The 22,674-nt window shown below is 41.4% G+C and overlaps 1 protein-coding gene across 2 annotated transcripts in view; it reads right to left on the reverse strand.

Moving 5' to 3' along the window:
* LOC111158180 (tetratricopeptide repeat, ankyrin repeat and coiled-coil containing 2) overlaps positions 1 to 22,674 on the reverse strand; it is a 364,770-nt gene that overhangs the window by 26,940 nt on the left and 315,156 nt on the right. For both annotated transcript variants that reach the window (XM_022520087.1, XM_022520086.1), the window contains exons 14-16: positions 15,663 to 15,771; positions 6,025 to 6,147; positions 5,021 to 5,257 (exon numbers count right to left, since the gene is read on the reverse strand). In XM_022520087.1, coding sequence (XP_022375795.1) covers positions 5,021 to 5,257; positions 6,025 to 6,147; positions 15,663 to 15,771 — 469 coding nt within the window. The remainder of the gene's footprint in view (positions 1 to 5,020; positions 5,258 to 6,024; positions 6,148 to 15,662; positions 15,772 to 22,674) is intronic.

Consider the following 22,674-nt stretch of genomic DNA (forward strand, 5'->3'; position numbering starts at 1 on the left):
GACTAGCAAGACTCATCCCTTCCCAAACCCTGAATCCATCTCTGAGAAAATCTAGAAAGTTCTCTCCTACTCAGGCTAGATCACTGCTAAACTAAAACTCTGATAGATGTCCCTTAGGGGAGAACCTCTTTTCATAAGGTCAGGCTTTTGTTTTCACAGAAAAAGGAACCAAAAAAACAAAACTGCCAGCTCCAGCTTTGTTTTCCTGAGGTACATTCTCCTTTGTCCTCGAATAGTTCTTTTCAGACCAAGATCTATCATGAAAGACTCACAGCTCTGCTGGCACCAAAAAAACCCACCAAAAACAAAAAAAACCCAAAAACCTGTCTTTGAAACCATGAAAGAGAAGAAAAACATTTTGAAGCTCAAATTTTTTGGTCTTCCAAAGAAGCAAAATACCTCATATCATGAATCATACTTTTGACCACCACGCTTTGGCGGAGGCTACTTTTTTCCTCCATTGGGAGGGAAGAATCTCAGATCTGGCCAAAATGGCTAGAGATCCTTGGAGTCTAATGCTAGACTATGTTCCAGTAGTGGCTTTTATGGTTGCAGTGTTGGTTGCTCGTTCAGGTTGAAAGAAGAGGCTGGTTAAGGCAGCCACAAGTTTCAACAGAAGAGTGGCCTTTTCTGGTGGGTAGACTTCCCGGGGTAGTTAGAGCACTGGAAACATAAGAGCTGCATCTGGTTCACCCCAGCTTTATTTCCACCCAGCAATCTATTTAACGAATGTTTACTGAATGCCTACTTTGTGCAAGGTACCACATAGGATGAAAAGGTGAAAAGGGTAGTAAAATATAGATTCTGTTCTCAAGGACTTCAAATAAGGTAGGGGAGATGTGACCAATACAACAGAAATCTATCCAACAAAGGATAAAGAATGTTGTAAGGAAAGTAAAAGTGCAATGAAACTGGAGGGAATTACTAACTAGAATCGGGGACAGATTCTGAAGGAAAGGTGCTGGAGTCTAAATGTTTTTGTTCCACTGAAATTTTTTGTTGGAATTCTCATCCCCAATGTAATGATATTCCAAGGAGATAGGACATTTGGGAAGTGGTGAGTATCCTACTATCATGCCCCGGAGAGCTTGCTTTCCCTCCTCCACCACGGGAGAACATAGCAAGAAGGTGTGACTGTGCACCAGGAGGCTCTCACCAGATGCCCAATCTTCTGGCACCATACTCTTGAGACGTAGCCTCACAACTGCAGGAAGTAAGTGCTGTCTACTGGCCACACTGTCTATGGTATTTTGTTATAGCAGCCCAAACGGACTAAGAAAAGATCTATCTCACTTGGCTGAGATAGGAAACGATTAATTCTAGTTTTTGTAAAGGTAAGGTACATGGAGGGAAAGTTTAAATCACAAAGTTGAGAGGGTCTGAATGCCAGGCTAAGTGGTCTGAATTTTAATCAGGGGTAATGGAGAGTCATTGAGAATTTTCATGCTCATACTACATTTTCAAAAACTAAGGGGATGAATAAAAGGTGCTTTGGCTCCTTGGAAATGACTAATTCCTGGGCTGGGGCACTAATAGTAAATGATGAGTGTGGAAAATCTGGTAGTGCCAGAAAGTCCTGAAAAGCTCATAAAATACTTAGCGGAGACTGGGAGGACACAGGAGCCAACGTGAAGGAGTTCCTAAAGGCCAAATCTTGGGCAATTTGAGCAACAAATAATAATGGCAATGGGTTATAGGTCCTACTATAAAGTAAATACAGGAATCCATAATGCTATAAACGAATAAACAAATACATATGTAGGGGAGAAGGGACTGCTCTTCCTTACATTAGAATTCTAATTAATAAATGTTGAAGCAATGAGGGGAACAGAAAAGTGCAAAAACAGCATAGCAATCATCATTGCAGCAAGAATCTCCAATGGATCCTAAAAGCAGTGAACAAAAGCATGAGAAACAAGACATTGGCCTAGCCTCAAAGCATCTCCCTCAAAGATACTTCTTAATTACAAAGGGAAAAACAGTAACTTGAGACCTGACAAACTTGGCAGACACAGTGTGACGCAGGTGACGGAGGTCAGCATCCCCCGGCAACAGGCTTCGCAACTTCACCCACCCCTCCCACGTGCTGCAGGAGGAAGGGGCCCAGCAGCACTTCTGTGGGAGTCTTGCTGAGAATATATAAACTCAATCTAACAGTGAGAAAATCTCAAAGTAAAACTGGAGAACATCCTACAAATAACTAGTTAATATTCTTCGGTATTTTGGTGCTGATGCCATGGGAGAGAGTGTGAGGATGGAGAAGACCAGAGGACAAAATCTCAGGGAACGGTGATATTAGGAGAGGGAAGAGAAAAAAGCAACCAGACAGGCAGGGAGAGAACCAGGACCACACTGCAAGCTCTAGGAAGTGCTGTGTCAATACTGCCAACACCATGGAGAGGTTTGGAGGGGTGAGAAAGGAGAAAAAGTTACTTTATTTGGTGGTTGGCAGTTGTTTGTGGCTTTTGAGAAAGTAGCTTCAGTTGAATGCCAAGAGGTTAGGGGTTTTCTTTCTTTCTTTTTTTGAACATTTAATTTTATTTATTATCATTTTTAAAAGATTTTATTTATTTATTTGACAGAGAGAGATACAGTGAGAGAGGGGACAGAAGCAGGGGGAGTGGGAGAAGCAGGCTTTTTGCCGAGCAGGGAGCCCGATACGGGGCTCGATTCCAGGACCCTGGGATCATGACCTAAGCTGAAGGCAGATGCTTAATGACTGAGCCACTCAGGTGCCCAACAACTGAGCCACCCAGGTGCTCCTAAAGATTTTATTTTTAAGTGATCTCCACACTGAACATGGGGCTTGAACTTATAACCCTGAGATCAGGCGTCACATGCTCTACCGACTGAGACAGCTGGGCGTGCCCACCCCCCATTTTTCTTAAAGAATATTATGTATTAGGCCCTGCAAGAGATGAAAAGAGACGTCATCTCTCTCACTCTTTTTTTTTTTTAAAGATTTATTTATTTGAGAGAAGGAGCAAGAGAGAGCAGGGGGAGGGGCAAAAGGAGAGGGAAAGGGAGAAGGAGGAAGCAGACTCCTCACTGAGGCAACACAGGACTCAATCTCACGACTCTGAGATCATGACCTGAGCCAAAATCAAGAGTCGGAGGTTTAACTAAGCCACCCACGTGCCCCAAGACTTTATCTCTTTTTTAAAAGACTTTCTCACTTTTCCCATGGTGACCCCCATTAATCCTTTTTATGGATGAAAAGAGTGAGACTGAGAGGTTAAATGACTTGTCCACGCCCTTGGAGAAAGAAGTGTAAATGGAGGCTTTGACCAAGTTGTGTTTGATACCAAAGTTTATAATTTTAATGATTTAACTCCTCTTTCTCTCATGGAAGCCAGACTAAAAGTGGTTAAGGGGCAGTAAGGAAGCAGAGGTGGCACGTAGAGATGCTTCTTGGGCTAGGACTGGTGGACACACAAGGGAAGAGATGGGATGGTAGCTTCTGGTTAGCAGCAGAGAGGGAAGCTGTTTTTTTTGGGTATAGGAGACATTCATAGGTTTGTTGAGAATTTATTTTTTATTTTTATTTTTAAAGATTTACTTATTTATTTATTTGTCAGAGAGACAGAAAGCGAGAGAGCATGAGCACAAGCAGGGGGAGCGGCAGGCAGAGGGAGAAGCAGGTTTCCCGCTGAGCAGGGAGGCTGACGCGGGACTCCATCCCAGGACCCCAGGGGATCATGACCCAAGCTGCAGGCAGACGCTCAACCAACTAAGCCATCCAGGCAACCCAGTTTGTTGCGAATTTAGAAAAAGAGTGAAAAGAATTTTAAGAGAAGAGCAACATACAGAGATTAAAAAATACAGGTGGAGGCAAGTGCTTTGGAAAGGAAGGTAAACACTTCCTTCTCTGAGGCAGATGTGAAGTGAGTGTCAGTAAGGATTAACAGAGTTTTGAGACAGAGGCACATGGAGATGAACTCAATCTTGGTAATGCAGGAGGCCAAGAGGTGTGAAAGGGTGTGGAGATGAATGCAAATGATTTCCATATCTGCTCTGAGGAAAATGACAGATGGTTAGACTGGTAACTGGGCAGTAGGAAAGGCTCAGTGAGACGAGAATATGAAACGACAGCAGTAGTAATAAGGCCCAGTTGTTCTTTTTAAAGAGATGTTCATTCAGATGAATAGGACATTACGGGTGGACAGTATAGGTCTGTGTCACAGAAGACACTCAAGACTCAGGGATTTCACCGAGAGTCTCAGGTCCCAGGTCTCAAAAGTCTCAAGAGTCCTCCTTTCTTCCTTGCTAAGAACACTGGACACCTCAGAATGAGGTCACACATATTACTTATATTTCGTGCAAAACCACCGAAATCCTCAGTTTGTTTTCAAGACTGAAACAAAATGCCACAAGGCTACAATTTTCCCCAAAGGCTTACACTGTTGAGATCAGCATTTTTCCTTTCACCAAAATTTTGAAATTGAGTGTTTTTTTTTTTTTTTTTTTTTGTATCAACAGCTCTTGAGATACTATAAAGCAAACACGTTTTCAGAAAGGTCTTCAGAGAATTAAAGTGCACTAGCAGAAACACTGCTGAGTGCCTCTGGTCGGTTTGAGGATCAACACAGAGTCATGTTCTCCTCATACCTTGAAGACGCTGGTCTTCAAGGCTAGGCTGAGGGAGTCTGGCCTCTGTTCTTACCTCCACGGCGAACTTCTCTACACATGAAAGGCTGTGGGCATGGTTCAGTTCCCCCTTCCCAATGCAGTCTCTTTGCTCCTTCCCTTCTCCTTCCTCCCTCTGTGCTCAGCAGAAAAGTCCCTGGTTGTTAGGTGGGGACTTTTTGTGGCTGCTGATAAAGGCAGTTTCGCCCCCTAGGGGTTCTAGAACTGTATCCTGATGCGCTGCAGAAGGGGCAGCGGCAAGTGGGCCAACAATGGGCCAGGGCTCCCTGTGCTCTGCACCCTGCTGGGCGGTATGCTCTGCCTGGACTCCCCTGAGGGAGACTGCACAGGGCGGCAGAGACGGGGGAAGGGCAGCAGGCGGGGCAGCCGTTACCTTGGCTCGCTTCTTGCACAGCAGCACCACGATGCTCAGGTAGCCGGCCGCGGCGGCGTAGCCCAGAGGGGTCAGGCCGCTCTCAGATGAGGCATCCACGTTGGCCCCAAACTCCAACAGCAGGGCCACCATTTCTGTGTAACCAAGATGAGACTGGACACACAGAATTGGAGCATTATTTAAAACCTCTGTCCGGTAATTAATGTTGGCACCTCCCAGAATCAGCAGTCGGCTGACCTGGAAATAAGTAAACAGAAATCACACTCAGGCAAATTTCAGTTGCATCCTTTCAGTCATCTTTAAAGATTTTATTTATTTATTTGACAGAGAGAAAGATCACAAGTAGGCAGAGAGGCAGGCAGAGAGAGAGGGGGAAGCAGGCTTCCCGCCGAGCAGAGAGCCCTATGCGGGGCTCTCTCCCAGGATCCTGGGATCATGACCTGAGCTGAAGGCAGACGCTTATCACACTGAGCCACCCAGGTGCCCCCTTTCAGTCATCTTTAATGAAGTCTTCTGGGACCCCACAACAGCACCCCAGGAGCATTTAGTAACTGCTTTATCAGTCTCCACTTGCTCCTTTTTTGATACCTTGCCTTTAGAACGGGATGTGACATGTCTCCTTTCCATGAACTGCTCAGTCATGAGAGCCGACTGCCACCCACACCGTAGGGCTGAACACAGCCTCTACTAGGTGAACTGCTGGCCGGAAAAGCTCCTACTGAAACAAAGCCTACCTGAGATTAATTTATCCTCCTGCTAGAGGCAGGAGGATCTGACCCTATAAATCAGAGCCAGCTTATAGAAGGTAGTAGCTCAACAGGTCTGGTCTTCAATTCACAGAATAAAATGCAACCATTTAAAATAGATTAGATTATCAATAAAAGTCTGATTACGGGAGACAGTCTAAGGTTAAGTCAAAGATCAGTTAAACTGCCATTTAAATGTCTTAACTTTATTTTTGCACAGCTAATTCTTTAATCTGTCTGTAGTCTACAAGCATCTACCTTTATATTTGGAGTGTAGAGATTTCGTAAAGATGCCAATGCCATGGAAAGACCTTCTGTGCTGTAGGAGATCCAGAGGCCTTGGAGGATGGAAGAGGACACACCAACTTTTTTACTCAAACCCTGAAAAAGAAATAGAGACAGTTAAATTAGTAGCCCAGCTGAAGAGTACCATGAGTAAGTAGTGGCTTCTAGGTTTGTTGTACTAAGAAATGAGAATAGAGTCTTGCCCTAACTACGTCCATGCCCAGCAAAGCCAGTCCACTCATGGGACAAAGACTAGTCCTGTAGGAACAAGCTGATTTAAACTGCTTCTATATTAGAAGCAACAAATCTACTTAATACCCTTCTTTTTCTGCTATGTCTGGATGTAATTCCTTCCCCATACCTTTTCTATTAACTTTCTTGAATCAATCTCTCAAATTCAAGTTACTAAAATACACACTGTGGCAAAGATAATGCAATGTGGTCACCGATCTCCATCTCATTTTCTTCCTGGACGTTTGGGAAAATGATGTTTCCCAGCCTCCTTTACAGTTTGATGGCCCATGTGACTGACTTCTAGTTAGTTAAGTATGGGCAGAAACAGTATCTTGTGTCCAGGCTTGCCGCCCCCCCCCCCCCGCCCCCGCACTTTCTACTGCTCCTCTGGACTGCAGGCTGGAAGATCCAATGGAGGATTCCAAGGCCCTAGACTATTTCAGAATTACTCTATGGAGGAAGCCTGCCTGTTGATCTGCCCTGGACTGTAAGAGGAGAGAGAAATGAACCTTTGTCAAGTCCCTGAGATCTTACAGGTTTGTTACAGCAGTTAGCACTCCTCACCTTGCCTAATGCACCCTAGAGTGATCCTATCTGTTTATCTTTGGAAAACAACAACATAGGTTGGATCATCATGAGCAACAAATTTTCTCTAGTATGACCAGCATAGGTCCCACTGCATGTACTAATGTTTGCTCCTTTCACTGTGGCTTCTCCAGAAGAAAGTCAGAATACTTTTCACAATTTCTGGATAGTCAGATATTCTCTGGCAGTCATTTTACTATTCTGCCTATATCTGGGTGAAGGGAGTTCAAGTGGGAAATCCTGAGGGAAGGAAGATACTAACAATGAAGTTTGGCACCTAAAGTGAATCTGGGGAGGTATGTCTTAAAATACTTAAGCTACTCCTACCTGCTTTGTTCTTGAAAAGCAGGTTGTTCTTGCCTAGAATACCTACTTATGTCCAAAACAGCAATTTATGGCCAACTTTGTTTTATTTATACTCCTGATCCTGCCCCCCCGCCCCCTTTCCCCATGACTGAATTATCTGGAAGCAAATCCCAGACCTCTTATCAGTCAATATCCAAATATTTCAGTAAATGCCTCTAAAAGCCCAACATCATTATGATACCTAAAATCAATAAGGATTCCATAATATGAGATATCCAGTGTCCAAATTTCCTTGACTGTTTCAGAAAAAAAATAATTTTTTTCTAAATTGTGATCCAGAAAAGAGCCATATACTACAACCAATTTTAAAACACTTTAAAAATGTAGAGGGAAAAAAAAAGAGATTTTTTTCCTATTAATTTTTTATGAAGATTTTTATTTATTTATTTGATAGAGAGAGAACACAGGTACACAGAGCAGCAGGCAGAGGGAGAGGGAGAAGCAGGCTTCCCCCTGAGCAGGGAACCTGATGTGGGGCTCCATCCCAGGAACCTAGGATCATGACCTGAGCTGAGGGCAGCTGCTTAACTGACTGAGCCACCCAGGTGCCCCTCTATTAATTTTTAAACAAAATATTGTGCACATATTCCATACATGTACACGTTTTTGCCTCATTCTATTTCAAGAGAGACATAGTCCATTAAATGGATGTATCATAATTTACTTACAGGTAAGTTAGGGTCTAGAGCTTACCTCCACTGTAGATCCTGGAAAACCAGGAAACCTAGCTCTGACTCCCTCGTTGGGCCTCAGTCTCCTAATCTAGACTATGTGTGAGCCTCACCAAGATCTTTTGAGGAACTGTAAACTATATTAACCAATTATACAGAAAAATCATTAGAAATTAATATTTATGTCCAATAGAGGGAGCTTTTAGTATTGGAAGACAAGCTCTATAAATTGTGGTTGAAGGGGAAAAAAGGAAGGGAATCCAACATTTATTCAGTATTTATGTGTCAGGTTCTATGGTAGGGCCTTTTCATACCTTAGCTCCTTTAATCTCCATGACAGTCCTATGAAGTTGAATTTATTACTATTTTTATTAGGAGGAAACAACCCAGAGAGGACTAAGTAATTTGCCCAAAGTCCTATAGCCATTAAAAAGTGGAGCTGGAGTTAGAAGCCAAGTCCTTTTAACTCTAAAGTTCATGTTCCTTCCATTAGACCAAGTTAAACCTGGGCCAGGACTTCAATTCTGAATTCTTAGCTGGAAAAGTAGCAACTAAAATAAAGTAGCTGATTGCTGGCTTCTCCATAATTAAATTCTCCATTTAATTCTGACCCATTCTCCACCCTTGAGTGTCTTCTTTAAAACTGTCCTTTTTTATCCTAGACAATCTGATCTATGGCTTTACTTTTATGATTTCAGCTAAGCATTATTTCTTTTCTAACTATGATATTTAAAGCAAAACTATGACTATGATCTATAATAGTCAACTTTCTCTTAAACACTGACTTAGATAAAATTCCTTAGATATGTTCATTTAATCCATTAGAATATTATGAAGATTATCCTACAGAGAAGTAATGCTGAACCAGTGCTTATTAAAGTCACACAGCAATTCCACTTTTACTCAAGGTCTCCAGCATCAGAGGGAGCTCAGAAAATGTTGTATTTGGCTTCTTGGAAAGATACAGCAACTCACTCCTTTGCTCAGGGCCTATAAATTTGGGTTTAGTTTTCCTGAATGTAAATTGCTTCTCTTTTCTGTGTGATACTGAGGGCAGTTTTGGTCATTTAAGATACCAAAGGAATTTTAAATGAGAAAGCCTAAGATGGTTAGAGAAAAGCTGAATGTTCCCAGAATACCAAGTCATAATTTTTCCTCAAGGGGAATACTTCTACTTCTGGTAATGGTGGATCTAAACTTGATCCTGCTAAGGATAGCTAGGAAAAATGGTACAAGATTTAAAAATCACCCTCATCAAAGACATGGGAGGAATAACAGGTTGGAGAAGAATTACTAGCCCAAGTAAGGATAGGATGGAGCCCAGGAGAGCAGCTTAGAGCTACTTTTCTCCGCAATGTGTTTGCCAATTCTGCAGAATTAGCTAGGAGTACTTTTAATAACTTTGGGATTTTTAGGGCAGTGAAACTCTTCTGTAAGATACTGTAATGGTGGATACATATTAGGCATTTGGCAAAACCCACAGAAGCATACGACACAGTTAAGACCTAATTTAAACCGTGGACTTCAGTTAATAATGATGTATTGATATAGGTTCATCAATTTTAACAGTGTACTGCACCAGTGCAAGAAGTTAATAATAGGGGAAACTGGTGGGACAGTGAGTATATGGAAATTCTCTGTATTTTATGTAAACCTAAAACTGCTCTAAGAAAGAAAGTCTATTAAGATCAAACAGACAGACAAAACCTGGGTTCTACTCCAGAGCAATGATTGATAATCTCTGGGAGTAAGGCTCAGAGGGGTGTGTGTGTGTGTGTGTGTGTGTGTGTGTGCATGCACGCACACACGTGTGCTTAAAGTTCTCTGGGAGAGGGGTGCCTGGGTGGCTCAGTTGGTTAAGCAACTGCTTTCAGTTCAGGTCATGATCCCAGAGTCCTGAGATCAAGCCCCACATCGGGCTCCTTGCTCAGCGGGGAGCCTGCTTCTCCCTCTCCCACTCCCTGCTACTCTGCCTGCTTGTGCTCTCTCTCTGCCAAATAAATAAATAAAAAAAATTTATTAAAGTTCTCCAGGAGAATCTAATGTATAGCCAAACCGAAAGCCACTGGCCATTGATCTCGACACACAGATAAATCTCGAATATACAAAATTGGGTGAAAAAAGAGAATTTCACGAAGAATATGATTCTGTTTATGTCAAATTTAAAAATTAGCAAAGTAAGTCTATATACTGTTTATGAGTACATTTCTATGTTGGAAAAATGCAAAATATGGATAAGAAGAACACATATGAACTTTAGGGCAGAAACCATCTCTGAAAAGGGGAGAGAAATTGAGTTACAGAGGGCTTCTACTCTAAGTATTATATTTTCATTTCTTCAAAATAAAGAAAAAGATTCGGAGCAAATATGGAAAAATTTTAATGTCTTAAATCCGATAAAGAGTATTTGATTATTTGGTTATCTGTGATTTCTGGTATGTGTGAAATATAATAAAATTTTTAAAAAGGGGGAGAGAGGGATATTTCCTCCTCTGAGACAAGAGAAAGTTGAGGTAAGAACTGATGATATTGTAGATTGATTTTTTTGGTGAGAGGAGGAAAGTCGTTAAGGGAAGTCACACTCAATGGCTTTGATTTCTTCAGTGACTCATAAGTCAGGCTGTTTGTGCAGTTAGTTGACTTGGTTAAGAGCCAGACGAAAAAGAAATGGGAAAAGGAACTGAGTAAGAATAGACCTTGGCAAATGAATTTCAATGAAACGGTCCAGTAAATGGACTACAAAGCAGCACGGAGGGTCCCAATGAGGTTGAAGTAAACACACAGGAAAGAAGCCTGAAATTCAGAGCTACACTCTAGGATTTGGAGGATGAACTTGATTTGCGCCATGGACTTGCTCTGCTGATTTCTTCTGCTTGGTGGGGTTGACTCTTTGCTTCTATGTGGTATAAGAGGAAAGAGCTTCAGTTTAGTTAAATTCATCTCAACAGAATAGGCAGGATCCCATTATCAGGCAGGATATAGCCAAAAATAACCTGTAATTAGATTCTGAGCTGATGGATTCTTAAAAAGAGCTTTAAGTTCAAATAACTAGAAAAAGTGCTTCTTTAGTATCTAACTACTGCTCAGGCAACAAGGGATCTCTGTCAGAGATGGATGGTAATGGGGTCCCTTCCTTAAATATTCGTTAGAGTCTAAATTTACAACACTGTTTATCAGCTGGGAGAAAGCTTGCTCAGTAGTTTAGACTACAAACAGGGAAAGCATAAAGAGATGACAGCAATCTCATCTTAGGAATCTGAGCTCTGGGTCAGGTATCATAAGATCATGGCAAAAAATAACCTAGGGGGCTCATCCGGTGAGGTTCTTCTTCTTCTTTTTTTTTTTTTAAGATTTTATTTTTTTATTTAACAGACAGAGACCACAAGTAGGCAGAGAGGCAGGCAGAGAGAGAGGAAGAAACAGGCTCCCTGCTGAGCAGAGAGCCCAATGAAGGGCTTGATGCCAGGACCCTGAGATCATGACCTAGGCCGAAGGCAGAGGCTTTAACCCACTGAGCCACCCAGGTGCCCCTAGGTGAGGTTCTTTAAGGCAAATTATTTACAAATATGTCATTAGTGACTATAGTGATATAACCTATAGTTATCCAAGCATCCCAAATAAATCATTACCATTCTTATCTGATTAACCATGTGGCCATGCTTGGTTATAATGAAAAGATCCTGGTAAAAAAAAGGGGTTGGCAAACTATAGCCTGGAGCTAAATCCAGCCTTTCATGAACTTTTATAAATCATGTTTTACTGGAATATGACCATGTCCATTTATTTCTGTATCACCTTTAGCTGTTTTTGAATTACAATGGCAGAGTTAAATGGTTTCAACACAGTTTATACAGACTACAAAGCCGTATTTGCTGATCACTGCTGTAGGGGATGCTAGGTAACCTCTGACAAGGTTATATCACCATCTGGAATTTATGCTCATTATTAATTCTTACTATCAGGCAAGAGATTATTACTATGAAGTTTGATCATAAAATCTTAGATATATGTCCAGGACTTTGCATCTTATAATGTACCTCTTTTGTATATCTTCTATGATTCTGATAACAATTCTGAGAGTTAGAGACTGTTACCATTTTACGGATGAGAAAACAGACTGCTTAAGCTGTAGAGTCTGTACTGAAACCCATGCCTTTTGACTGATGTCCAAGGATCTTTCTTCTTCCTACCAGAGGCCTGCATATAGCACCTTTCCCCCTTGGCCAACAGTTCTCTTCTGCTAAGAAATGTTATAGAACTGACCAATCAAAGAAACATTTCAGTGGGCAGCATTTAGGCAGTGAATTGCAAGAGCGCTCTGAAACCCTTTTGGTGGCCAGACTCAATCCAACAAAACACCTTGCATTACAAGGTAGATTGAAATATTGCTGGCCACAATTCACAAACAGCCTGCTTTCTTTTCATAGATTAAAAAAAATCAAAATGGCAATTAGAGGATCACAACAGAACTATTAAGTGCTCAACACTGGTGGTCATTAGGGAAGTGCAAATTAACACTACAGTGAGCTACCACATCACACTAACATGGCTCCCATAAGACAGACAATACCTAACAAGTGTTGGCAAGGGCTTGAAAAAAACTGGAACCCTCATACATTGCTTGTGGGAATGTAAAATGATGCAGCTCCTTTGGAAAACAGATTCGCAATACCCAAAAATGTTATACACAGAGTTACTATATGACCTAGTAATTCCATCCTGGTATATATCCAAGAGAAGTGAAGACATGTTCACATAAAAACCTGAACACTAACACTGTAAACATACTAAATGCCACTGAGTTGTTCACTTTAAAATGGATAATTTTATTTAAAAAAAATCAAAGGGAAAAATCTGTAAGCTAATATTCATAGCAACGTTAGTCATAATAGCTAAAAAGCAGAAACAACCCAAATGTCCAACTGGTGAATGGATAAACAAACTATGGTGCATCTACAAAACAGAATATTATTTGGCAACAAAAAGGAATAAAGTGGGGTGCCTGGGTGGCTCAGTTGGCTAAGTATCCAACTCTTGATTTCAGCTCAGGTCACAATCTCAGGGTCGTGAGACTGAGCCCTGCACTGGGCTCTGTGCTCAGCGTGGAGTCTGCTTGTCCCTCTCCCTCTGCTCCTCCTCTCTGAGCAGTTGTGCGCTCTCTCTCTACCTCTAAAATAAATAAGTTTTAAAAATCTTAGGGAAAGAAAAAGGAATCAAGTGCTGATACATGCTGTAACACAGATGAACCCTGAAAACATGCTAAGTGAAAGAAGCCAGACACAGAAGGTCACATACTGTATGATTCTGTTTATACACAATGTGTAGAAAAGTCAAATCTACAGAGACAGAAAGCGGACTGGTGGTTGCCAGGAAAGTATGGGGAGTACCTTCAAGTGGGCACGAGGTTTTTTAGGGTGATGGAAATGTACAAATAGTGGTGATAGTTACACAACTCTGTAGATACACGAAAAGTCACTGATCTGTACATTCAAAATGGGTTACTTTTATGGTATATAAATTATACCTCAATAAAGCTGTTAAAAGCAAAAAGAATGAAAAGGGCTTCTTAGCCAGCCAAATATCCAGAATCAGGCCTACAACCATGTACTTTAAAGGCAGTTAATGATACTGTAAGCAATTTTTCATGAACAAAGATAAAACGGAGGGAATTTAAAATTAATTGGAAAGAAATAGAAATTGGATTATATGTCACTGCTAATTGGGAGTTCTAAATGGTCCTGGTTATAACCAGTCTGTCTTTGCCTTTTCATGACCCTCAACTGATGGGGACTGAAAATTCTAGCAGTCTGGGAGAAGCTAACGTGAATCGACAGGGAGCACTGGGCATTTAAAGGACACTGAAAAGTGCAGCATCAGGAAAGTCATAGTCCAAGTCTACATTTTTCAGCCCACAGTCATGTCATCACCATATGCTGCACACCCGAGTATTTACGGCCAGAATCACACACGGAGCCAGTCTTATCTCAGGCAACCATGCTGTCTGCGGCAACTTAAGATAAAACTGTGTCAACCATAGGAGCGTGTGGTTTGAATGTAGGTTTCCACGTACTGGATATAATCACCCTGGGTCAAAGAAATTTCGTATCATTTATCTGTTAATGTGGTATTTGTTTATTTTATGGTATAGAAAAGACAGGAATCAACTTCTTTGTATCTGATCCTAGGCAGACGGTGAGGCTAAAAGCTTAAGTGTTTGAAGCGGTAAATGCTTAATACTTCCGTTACTTAATACTTAATACTTAATACTTCCTAGCTGACTGAAGGACAATGATCTCAGAGTTTGTAGAAGTAGCAGACACTTTTTGGTCCACTTGAAGTTGGAATGAGACACCTGGCCTGTTATTTTAGTCTCATTCTGCTCCCGCTAGGTAAGGTCACCGGGTAGAGTCATTTTTGGTACAGTGATTTGTTAGATAAGGCAATTATGATTCAAATAAAGGACTTGTCACTGTGGGTTCCTCTTCTGTATGTCTGCTGAACAGGCCTCTCCGGCTGTGCGCTTATATACTGGGAAGAATTTGCTAGGCTCTTGGAGTTGCCCTTAATGCCATCTTTCTCTCTGAAGAGAACCGTTTTATCTTTAGCAGTATCTCTCGGAGGGGGCGTCCGGGGGCGTCCGACACAGAGAACTATTTAAGATACTTGTATTTCTCCATCCTGAGGCAGGAAAAGCACTCTGCTGCGATTGCAGGGACTGGAGGGAGCAGATGCAATAGCAAACTGTGGGCTAGGAAGACACGAGAACAAATTTCTTTCCCGACTTTTGTACTTTATCCAACAACTCTTACTTAGACTTTAAATTCCTTGAGATTAGGGACATTATCTTTTTTTTTTGTTTCTGTATCCCTAGGACAATGTCTACATTAAGTGCTGAATAAACAAATGAACGCCCGTACAGGTGCAGACAGATGAATTACGTGCCGTCTCCTCTGGCATTGTGTGTCCGCTCCAGCCTTGCGAGTACCGAGAGAGGGACACTGATGCCACAGAGTTCTTAGAAGTTTTGAAACTACTGGGAGAAAAACTGGGATTACAATTGGAATGGAGAATGGGGGAAGTAGCTCAAAGAGAGGTTAATGTTGGTTCCAGATAAATAGTTCGAAAATCATAGTACCAGGAATATTAAAATCTTCATAACACAATTATAAGAAAATTGAAAGAGGGGCGCCTGGGTGGCTCAGTGGGTTAAGCCACTGCCTTCGGCTCAGGTCATGATCTCAGGGTCCTGGGATCGAGCCCCGCATCGGGCTCTCTGCTCAGCCGGGAGCCTGCTTCCTCTTCTCTCTCTGCCTGCCTCTCTGCCTACTTGTGATCTCTCTGTCACATAAAAAAATAAAAAAATTTAAAAAAAATTAAAAGAAAATTGAAAGAGTAACTGCTCTCAGTGATTCTTTTTAGACATTGTGAACATCTGCGGCTACTTGCTAGAGCATGACTGTCTTCAGGAGATGGTAGGTCATATATGGAATACACATACGTATGTGTGTACGCTTCTTACCTAAATGATTATACATGCACATTTCCTGAAAAGCCTAGCAATCTGCTAAACTGGGAGACGACAAATGTGGTTCTCTTTCCAAAGACCTAGAGAGGAACAGGCTACAAATTTTAGGAGGGGAATCAACTCTACAACAAAAAGCAGGGACTGCATTGAAATGAGTAGCTTCATCCACAGTGTTAAGGAAAAGCCTGCTGGAGATTGAAAGAAAAAAAGTCTTCAACTTCTCTAATTACCTTAAAAATGTGTGCTTTGAGGATGTGATGTCCCAGTTCAATAGTCTGCTGTCGGTTTAGTTTTCCTTCTTGCCGGGAAAACCAGAAAGCAAGTAATGTGTGACCACTCCTGCAAAGAAAAAGAGACTCATTTTAGAATTTTAATGGCCCCGTTCTGCACTGGGTGGGGGACTGTTCAGGTCCATCCATACGTCCAGCGAAACTCTGTCTCATTCAATCAGTTTCTAAGAGAAGGGCACCTGCTGCTGGGCAAATAATGGGTACTGAAAGGTCTCTAACTTTTACCAATCCTTTACCCAGATCACATGTGTGAATATCACAAAATGTCATTTCTAGTCGGCTTACACCATCCCACACACAGATGGCATTAAAAGACTCATTTTTATTTTCTGTCTCTGTGAACTTTCCACTTATTCTACTCATACTTTAAATGTCAGTGCTCCTTAGGATCTCCATTTTGGTCCCCGTCTGTCCTCTCTCCAGTAACTCATCCATCCTGAGAGCCTTCACACCACCTGAGTCTTCTTCTTGATCTAGACTTCCAAGACTTCCACCAATAGATATCCTTTGGTTTGGTGGATTTCTCCGCCTGGAGGGCTCACAGTACCTCAAGCTCAACATGTCCCCAGATGAATTAACCACCTCTTCCCCAAGGGAAGTTTTCTTTGATCCCCTCTACCTTCCCTGCAGCCGAGGAACAGGGAGTATTTTCTTTTTGGTACAAGCATTACAGATTGTGTATCTCTCTTGTATGGTATATAGCATGCTATTTCACGCCTCTCCTCTGCGTGACTGCAGGTTTCCAGATGGCATCCACTCCATCTCCTTGATAATGGACCCTTAATCTCTTAAAAGAAAACTCTCTTTTCTGCCTCCTCATGTTGTCTCATCAGCCCATGATACTCAGAACTGCCATGGCTCTTGTAATCATGTGGTCACCTGGTCTGAAGACAAAGCTAACAGAAGGGCTAAGCTAAGAGAACTGCAGAAAAATAGAGCTTAGGCCCTGACTATATGGCATCAGAAGCTCCCCGAAGTTTGGACTTGTTATATGAAATAACCCATTTATACTTTATGCATTACTGTATACTTTATACATTTATAAAATACATTTATACTCCATTTGAATTAGGAGTATTCTAGTTCTTCTAGCTCAAAGCATCTTAATGGTATGTATTCTTCCTTTAAAGAAGATTTTATTTATTTGAAGGGGGTTGGGGGAGGTGCAGGGGGAGAGGGAAAACCAAACAGACATCATGCTCAGTGTGGAGCCTGACGCAGGGCTCAATCTCATGACCTTGAGATCAGACCTGAGCCAAAACCAAGAGTCTGATGCCCAACCAACTATGCACCCAGGTGCCCCTGATATATTCCTTTAGGTGTGAATGTATGTATGTATGTATGTATACAAAATGTGTGTGTATTTCTGTTTACATTAGGACAGAAATTCTGAGTTATTATATTTCCTGGAGTGCCTAACACAGTGTACTGCATATAAACATTCTCAGTAACATTTTTTGGAAGCAAGAGAAAATTAGGTATGAAAGAAAGGATGCTGGATCACCTTTGGGATGTGCTCTCTTGCCACATTTGCTCTAGGTTGTAGGAACTGCAGACACTTAGAACTGTCTCTCTACTGCCTGCCAGATTAGTGGTCAGTAGAGTTCTTTATGCCGTTGGTAACAAAACTCTTCTATTCCCTTCACTTGGAGTGCCATAGAAAAGGGAAATGAAACCATTGTCTCAGTTTCAAGTCTAATGAATTAATCAAAAAGAAGGTAAAAAAATAGCAAGTAAATTTCGTTGATGATATTTCCACAAAAAGACGCCCAAATATCTACTGGATGATTTTCTCTCATATCGAACACTGGTTACTCTGCCAGGTTTAAACAAATTTGGAGATAACTTCACATTTGTCTGAAAAACAAATACATTTTTAATTTATCTTTGATTTTTTTTTTTCAAGCTTCAGTAAAGAATCTGAAAACTAGGGGATGGACAACTTACCCAGGAATCATTATAAAGAAATTTCTCTCCAAAAAGACTTTAAAAAGAAATTCTACCAAGGTTCTAACCTTGAGCTTCAAGAATTTCTGAATTCTAGTGGATAACGTGCCAACTTATTTCACTGGATAAGATTAGCCATAATGGGAGGGAAGTTATTTAATTGAGAGACTATCTCAGAGAAGTGTAGCCTGCATGGAATCATCAGTATCATCTGAGGGTATGAGCCCAGATTGTTCCACATCCACAAAATCTGGAAATTGCTATTGAACTTTTTTTTTTTTTTTTAAGGTTTTATTTATTTGTTTGATGGAGAGAGAGATCACAAGTAGGCAGAGAGGCAGACTGAGAGAGAGGGGTAAGCAGGTTCCCCGCTGAGCAGAGAGCCCGACGTGGGGCTCAATCCCAGGACCCTGAGACCATGACCTGAGCTGAAGTCAGAGGCTTGACCCACTGAGCCACCCACATGCCCCTGAACTTTCATTTATCCTTTGAAAGTCCAAGTTAGTTGGTAGGTTATTTCAACAGAGCATATTAGAAGGTGACATGCAACATTTAGAAAGGCCCTATCTCAAATTCTCAGTCCTACCCAGTTATTAACACTGAAATTACTGTAGCCTCCCTGCTGTAAGAATTACTGCTTTAAGTGACTCATCCATTGGCTCAGCTACATAGTACCAGAACCCCTGAATACAAGCCTCTGACCCCACTACCTACCCACGCTTCAGGCCATTCCCAACATGGTTAAGATAAAAAACTCAGGTCTGACAAGGAAATGAATTAGACACAGAACTGACATCATCCTAGTGCTTTTGTTTTACTACCATTAAGAAATCCCGGTACGATGTGTGCATTTCTTTGGTATGCACTTCAGCTAGCTAGAGAGAACAGTGCTTGCTTTTGCTATCGTTGATCTCACACTAAGGAGAACAGCAAGCAATACGAATCAAAGAAAAGATGAAGGTGACAACTATAGTTCATTTCCTTTTGGACACAAGCGTATCACATTATTCATGAAAGAATGGTTCTGATCAGTTCCCTGGACTCAGAGTTTATGGTGTTCAGGACACAAAGGAAAACAGCAATTTATATTACATGCTGGCATTTCCATCTGTCCCTTACTGTTCTGATAAGATATGGAGCCACTGGCTAACCTACCATCTGAATGTGTTACACTACACTTGTCTGTGTTTATTTCTATTTTCTAATTATTTGCTCACTTTCAACCTCACTTCTTTTGACTCTTAGCCTCGCCATTCTCTGAGATTACCAGCAGCCTCTTAATTGGTTGTCTTTGAGCCTTTGAGCTTTATCTTTTTCTTTTCTCCCTCCAGCACTAGGTCCTATTGACTACCTCCCCTGAACTCTCTTCTCTCGGTATCTGTGACACCGCCCTGATGCTTTTTCTCCCATTTCCTTCGGTGATGTAACTTCTCTGCTTTATTTCCCATTTCCTCTTATTTCACAGGTCTCCTGGCTTCAGCTCTCACTGTAGCGACATCTCTAGCACAGATATATTGTTTTGCTTCTCTAATTGCCTGCTGGATCTCTCGTCCTTCAAATGACCTGTCATATGACACTATCTGTAGTTGAAACTTTCCCTCAAAACCAAATGCATTTATGGGGCGCCTGGGTGGCTCAGTTGTTAAGCGTCTGCCTTCGGCTCAGGTCATGATCCCAGGGTCCTGGGATGGAGCCCCCCATCGGGCTCCCTGCTCGACGGGAAGCCTGCTTCTCCCTCTGTTGCTCCCCTGTGTGTGTTCCCTCTCTCGCTGTCTCTGTCAAATAAAAAACAAACAAACAAAAAAACACAAAAACCAAATCCGTTTAGGATTTTATTTTTTAATATATTGCCAGTTACTCAGGCATAAAATCTAGCACTTGTTTTTCTCCTCCCTTTATATACTTTCTCTCTTAGATAATTGCAAGAGCCTCGTTCTCTCCACTGCCTGCTCCCTGGCCCAGGTCAATAATCTACAGCATAGAAACCTGATAAAAAGTCTGCTCAAAATTCTTCAATGGCTTTATACTTCCTCCCATATATAATCTAAGCTCTGTAGCATGGTATTCATAGGCTCTCCGTCATTTGTCCCTTGTCTGTTTGTCTCTCTTTGCCCTTTTACCTGGTGCTTGTATTTTCAGATGGAGTAAATCATTCTGGGTTTCAAACACACTTTCCCTCTGCCTGTAATTCTCTTCCCCATTTAGTTCACAAGGCAAACTCTTCCTCATTCCTGAAGTCTCAGTTCACACCATCTCCTCCGTGAAGTCCTCCCTGGTCCCACCAGACAGACTCAGGGGCTCTTTCCCTCGGATTCTTGTAGTAGGTACACACCCCTACCACACCCACCACAGCACACTACCTGTCTGTATGTCAGCCTTCCCACAAGACTGTATGGAAGCTGGAAGCCATGTTTTTTCACATATGTACTCCCAGGCAACAGGAACGCATATTTGTAGAATGACTGAATTAATAATACTGTAAAGTTGCACACGACTTTATCATTTTAAAAATACTATAACACTTTTTTAGATTCTCACAAACACCTATACTATAGGCATAGGACTAAATATTACTCCTAATATTATCATGGAAGACAGAGACTTGGCAAGACTGAAGGAGAGCCCCCAACTCACGTGGCTGGGATCAAAGAGAGATGGGATGAGAACCCAGGGTTTTCTGAAACCTAGTTCTGTTAACACACTGACAAGATTAGCGACTTGGTTTTCATTTCTGCGAAAAATGGGCATTTTTGTGTGAAAAGTCAACCAACATTAAGAGCAACGTATTCCTTTGTATGGTATAAACCCTGAATTCTTAACATAATTAAAATCAGCAATTAATTTTGACATTTTTTTGATTGGCATTTTGGGAGAGACTAGTTAAAAAACAGAGGGAGCCCTCATCAGTGTGACATGATTTTAGGCATGACTGAACACAACTATGTCTTCCTTCTATAATTAAAGATGATGGTAATCAAAGTCAACTTTGGTGTGGGTTCATATGTGATAATAAAGACCAAATGGGGGTGGGGGGTAGTGGCGAAGGCAGAATTATTTCCACACAGCTTATATATAATGAGATCACCTTGTGATTCAAAGCTACATAGCAAATTTCCCTGTTTGCATTCACAGTGCTGCCTCTTCATCTCTGAAGCAAAATCAAAATAGACCTATGTTCAAATCCTGCTTCTGTCACTTAGAAGCTCTGTAACCTTGGAAAAGCTACTTAACCTCTCTGCAAGACAGGAATAATGATAACCACCTCTCAGGATTGTGGTGAGAATTAAGTGAGCTATATTAAGTGAGATGTATATTCTCTGTAAGAATTAGGATAGTGCTATACTTAAGGAATGAATATTAACCACGTGACTTTATACATATTGGCAGGTAACTGTGTGCACAAACAGAACTTTCACTTTTAAATGCGATACCTCATCCTTAAGCCCAATCTTTATCCCTTCACACCTTGACCCCACTGCCTTCAGGACCAAAAGAGAAATCCACATATCAGGGAACAGTTACTGGGTAACAGTTATTGGTTGCCATTCCCTGTTAGTCAATGCAGGAAAACTTGGTAGTGTAATTTTAGGCAGAGAGGGGAGACGAAGACAGAGCTAACTGGTCCCTAAGAAATAACGTAACATTTAAGCTAACAGGAGGAATATAAATTTCTCAAGGAGACCAGAGGTTTTTTCCCAGAGGATACTGAACTTTATATTCAAGATGGATTTGCTTTTGAGGTATTTTAGGGGAGAACCAATCACAGGTCAGAGTTGCAGATTCCTCCCTTGGCCCTGTCCCCTCTCCCTTCTCCTAGATGTGTAAGTTCTGACGAAAGGTAGGGAGGGTAGTCAAGGAAGGAGAGGGTCAATCCTATCTCCATTCCTTTTTGCAGGCATCAACAGCCCCTTGAGATGGATTATTGGAGACAAGTGATGCTCCCCCTTGGACACTGACAGATTACAAGGCAGTGAAGAGCTGCTCTTAAGATAGTATCAAGATATTATCATTGATAAGATGTTATCAAGAGATAACATGGTTATCTCTTACATGATAACCCTGTTTCCCTGTACCTCAAGACTTCAGAGCTAGGGAGACTTTTAGAAAAAAAAACCCTTTATAAGCAAGAATCACCCTCCTTTCCCTCCACCTGTTTTAATAGTTTGGAAACTGAAGAATAGTTGTTTTATGCAAAATATATAATGGCATAAGATATATATTGTTTTTCTAATAGATTTTTGCTTAGCACCCCAGGGAGACAGCTAGACTTAAAGTTTCTATTTATAGTAGGGAAACATGCTAACAAATGTTTAACTTAAATATTTCTGACATGGATGTTTTCTCCATTGTTCTAGTCATAGTCACTGATGTGTAGTCAACAAAGATTTCATTAGCTGTTATGTTGAAAGTCGATATACAACACGTTAGCGTTTCAGAGAAACACCACTTAGGTGTTTTGATATTCTTCTGTGCAGGGCTCAGACATGATAAAAGTGGTATAGTTACAGCCCGCTGCTAAGGTGTTGCTTACAAGCTAGCTGAACTATCTTATAATTTGGGCAGAAGTAATGTGCGAGGCTGCTGTGGAATGACTTTCTAACATAGAGGTAGATGTGGGGAATTATTTAGGGAGACCTAGTGAGATCAGAATTACCTGGCAGAGAGGGACAGCTATCTACAAAAGATGTGCGCTCCCTTTCATAGTCAACACTTGTTGCTAGGAGGTGGCGACTTTGCCAGGAACCTCGCTTTCACTTATTCAAGTGGGGTTGAGGATGGAGTTCTGGCTAATGGGATATAGGCAGAAATTATATTCATCACTTCAGACCTGGCCTGGAAAAGTTTTCTCCTTTGACTTCCGTGACCTTACTTTCTCTTGTGTCTTCTTCTAATATTTCCCTTGTAAATTATTAGTCCATCATTTCCCCTAGCGTTTAAATATAACTATTCTGTTCACACGCTTCTAAATTTACTGCTCTATACTCTTAACTTGGGTTACCTTGTT

The sequence above is a fragment of the Enhydra lutris genome, unplaced genomic scaffold (assembly GCF_002288905.1).
Source record: "Enhydra lutris kenyoni isolate GAN:26980312 unplaced genomic scaffold, ASM228890v2 scaffoldscaffold57, whole genome shotgun sequence".
Classification (NCBI taxonomy): domain Eukaryota; kingdom Metazoa; phylum Chordata; class Mammalia; order Carnivora; family Mustelidae; genus Enhydra; species Enhydra lutris.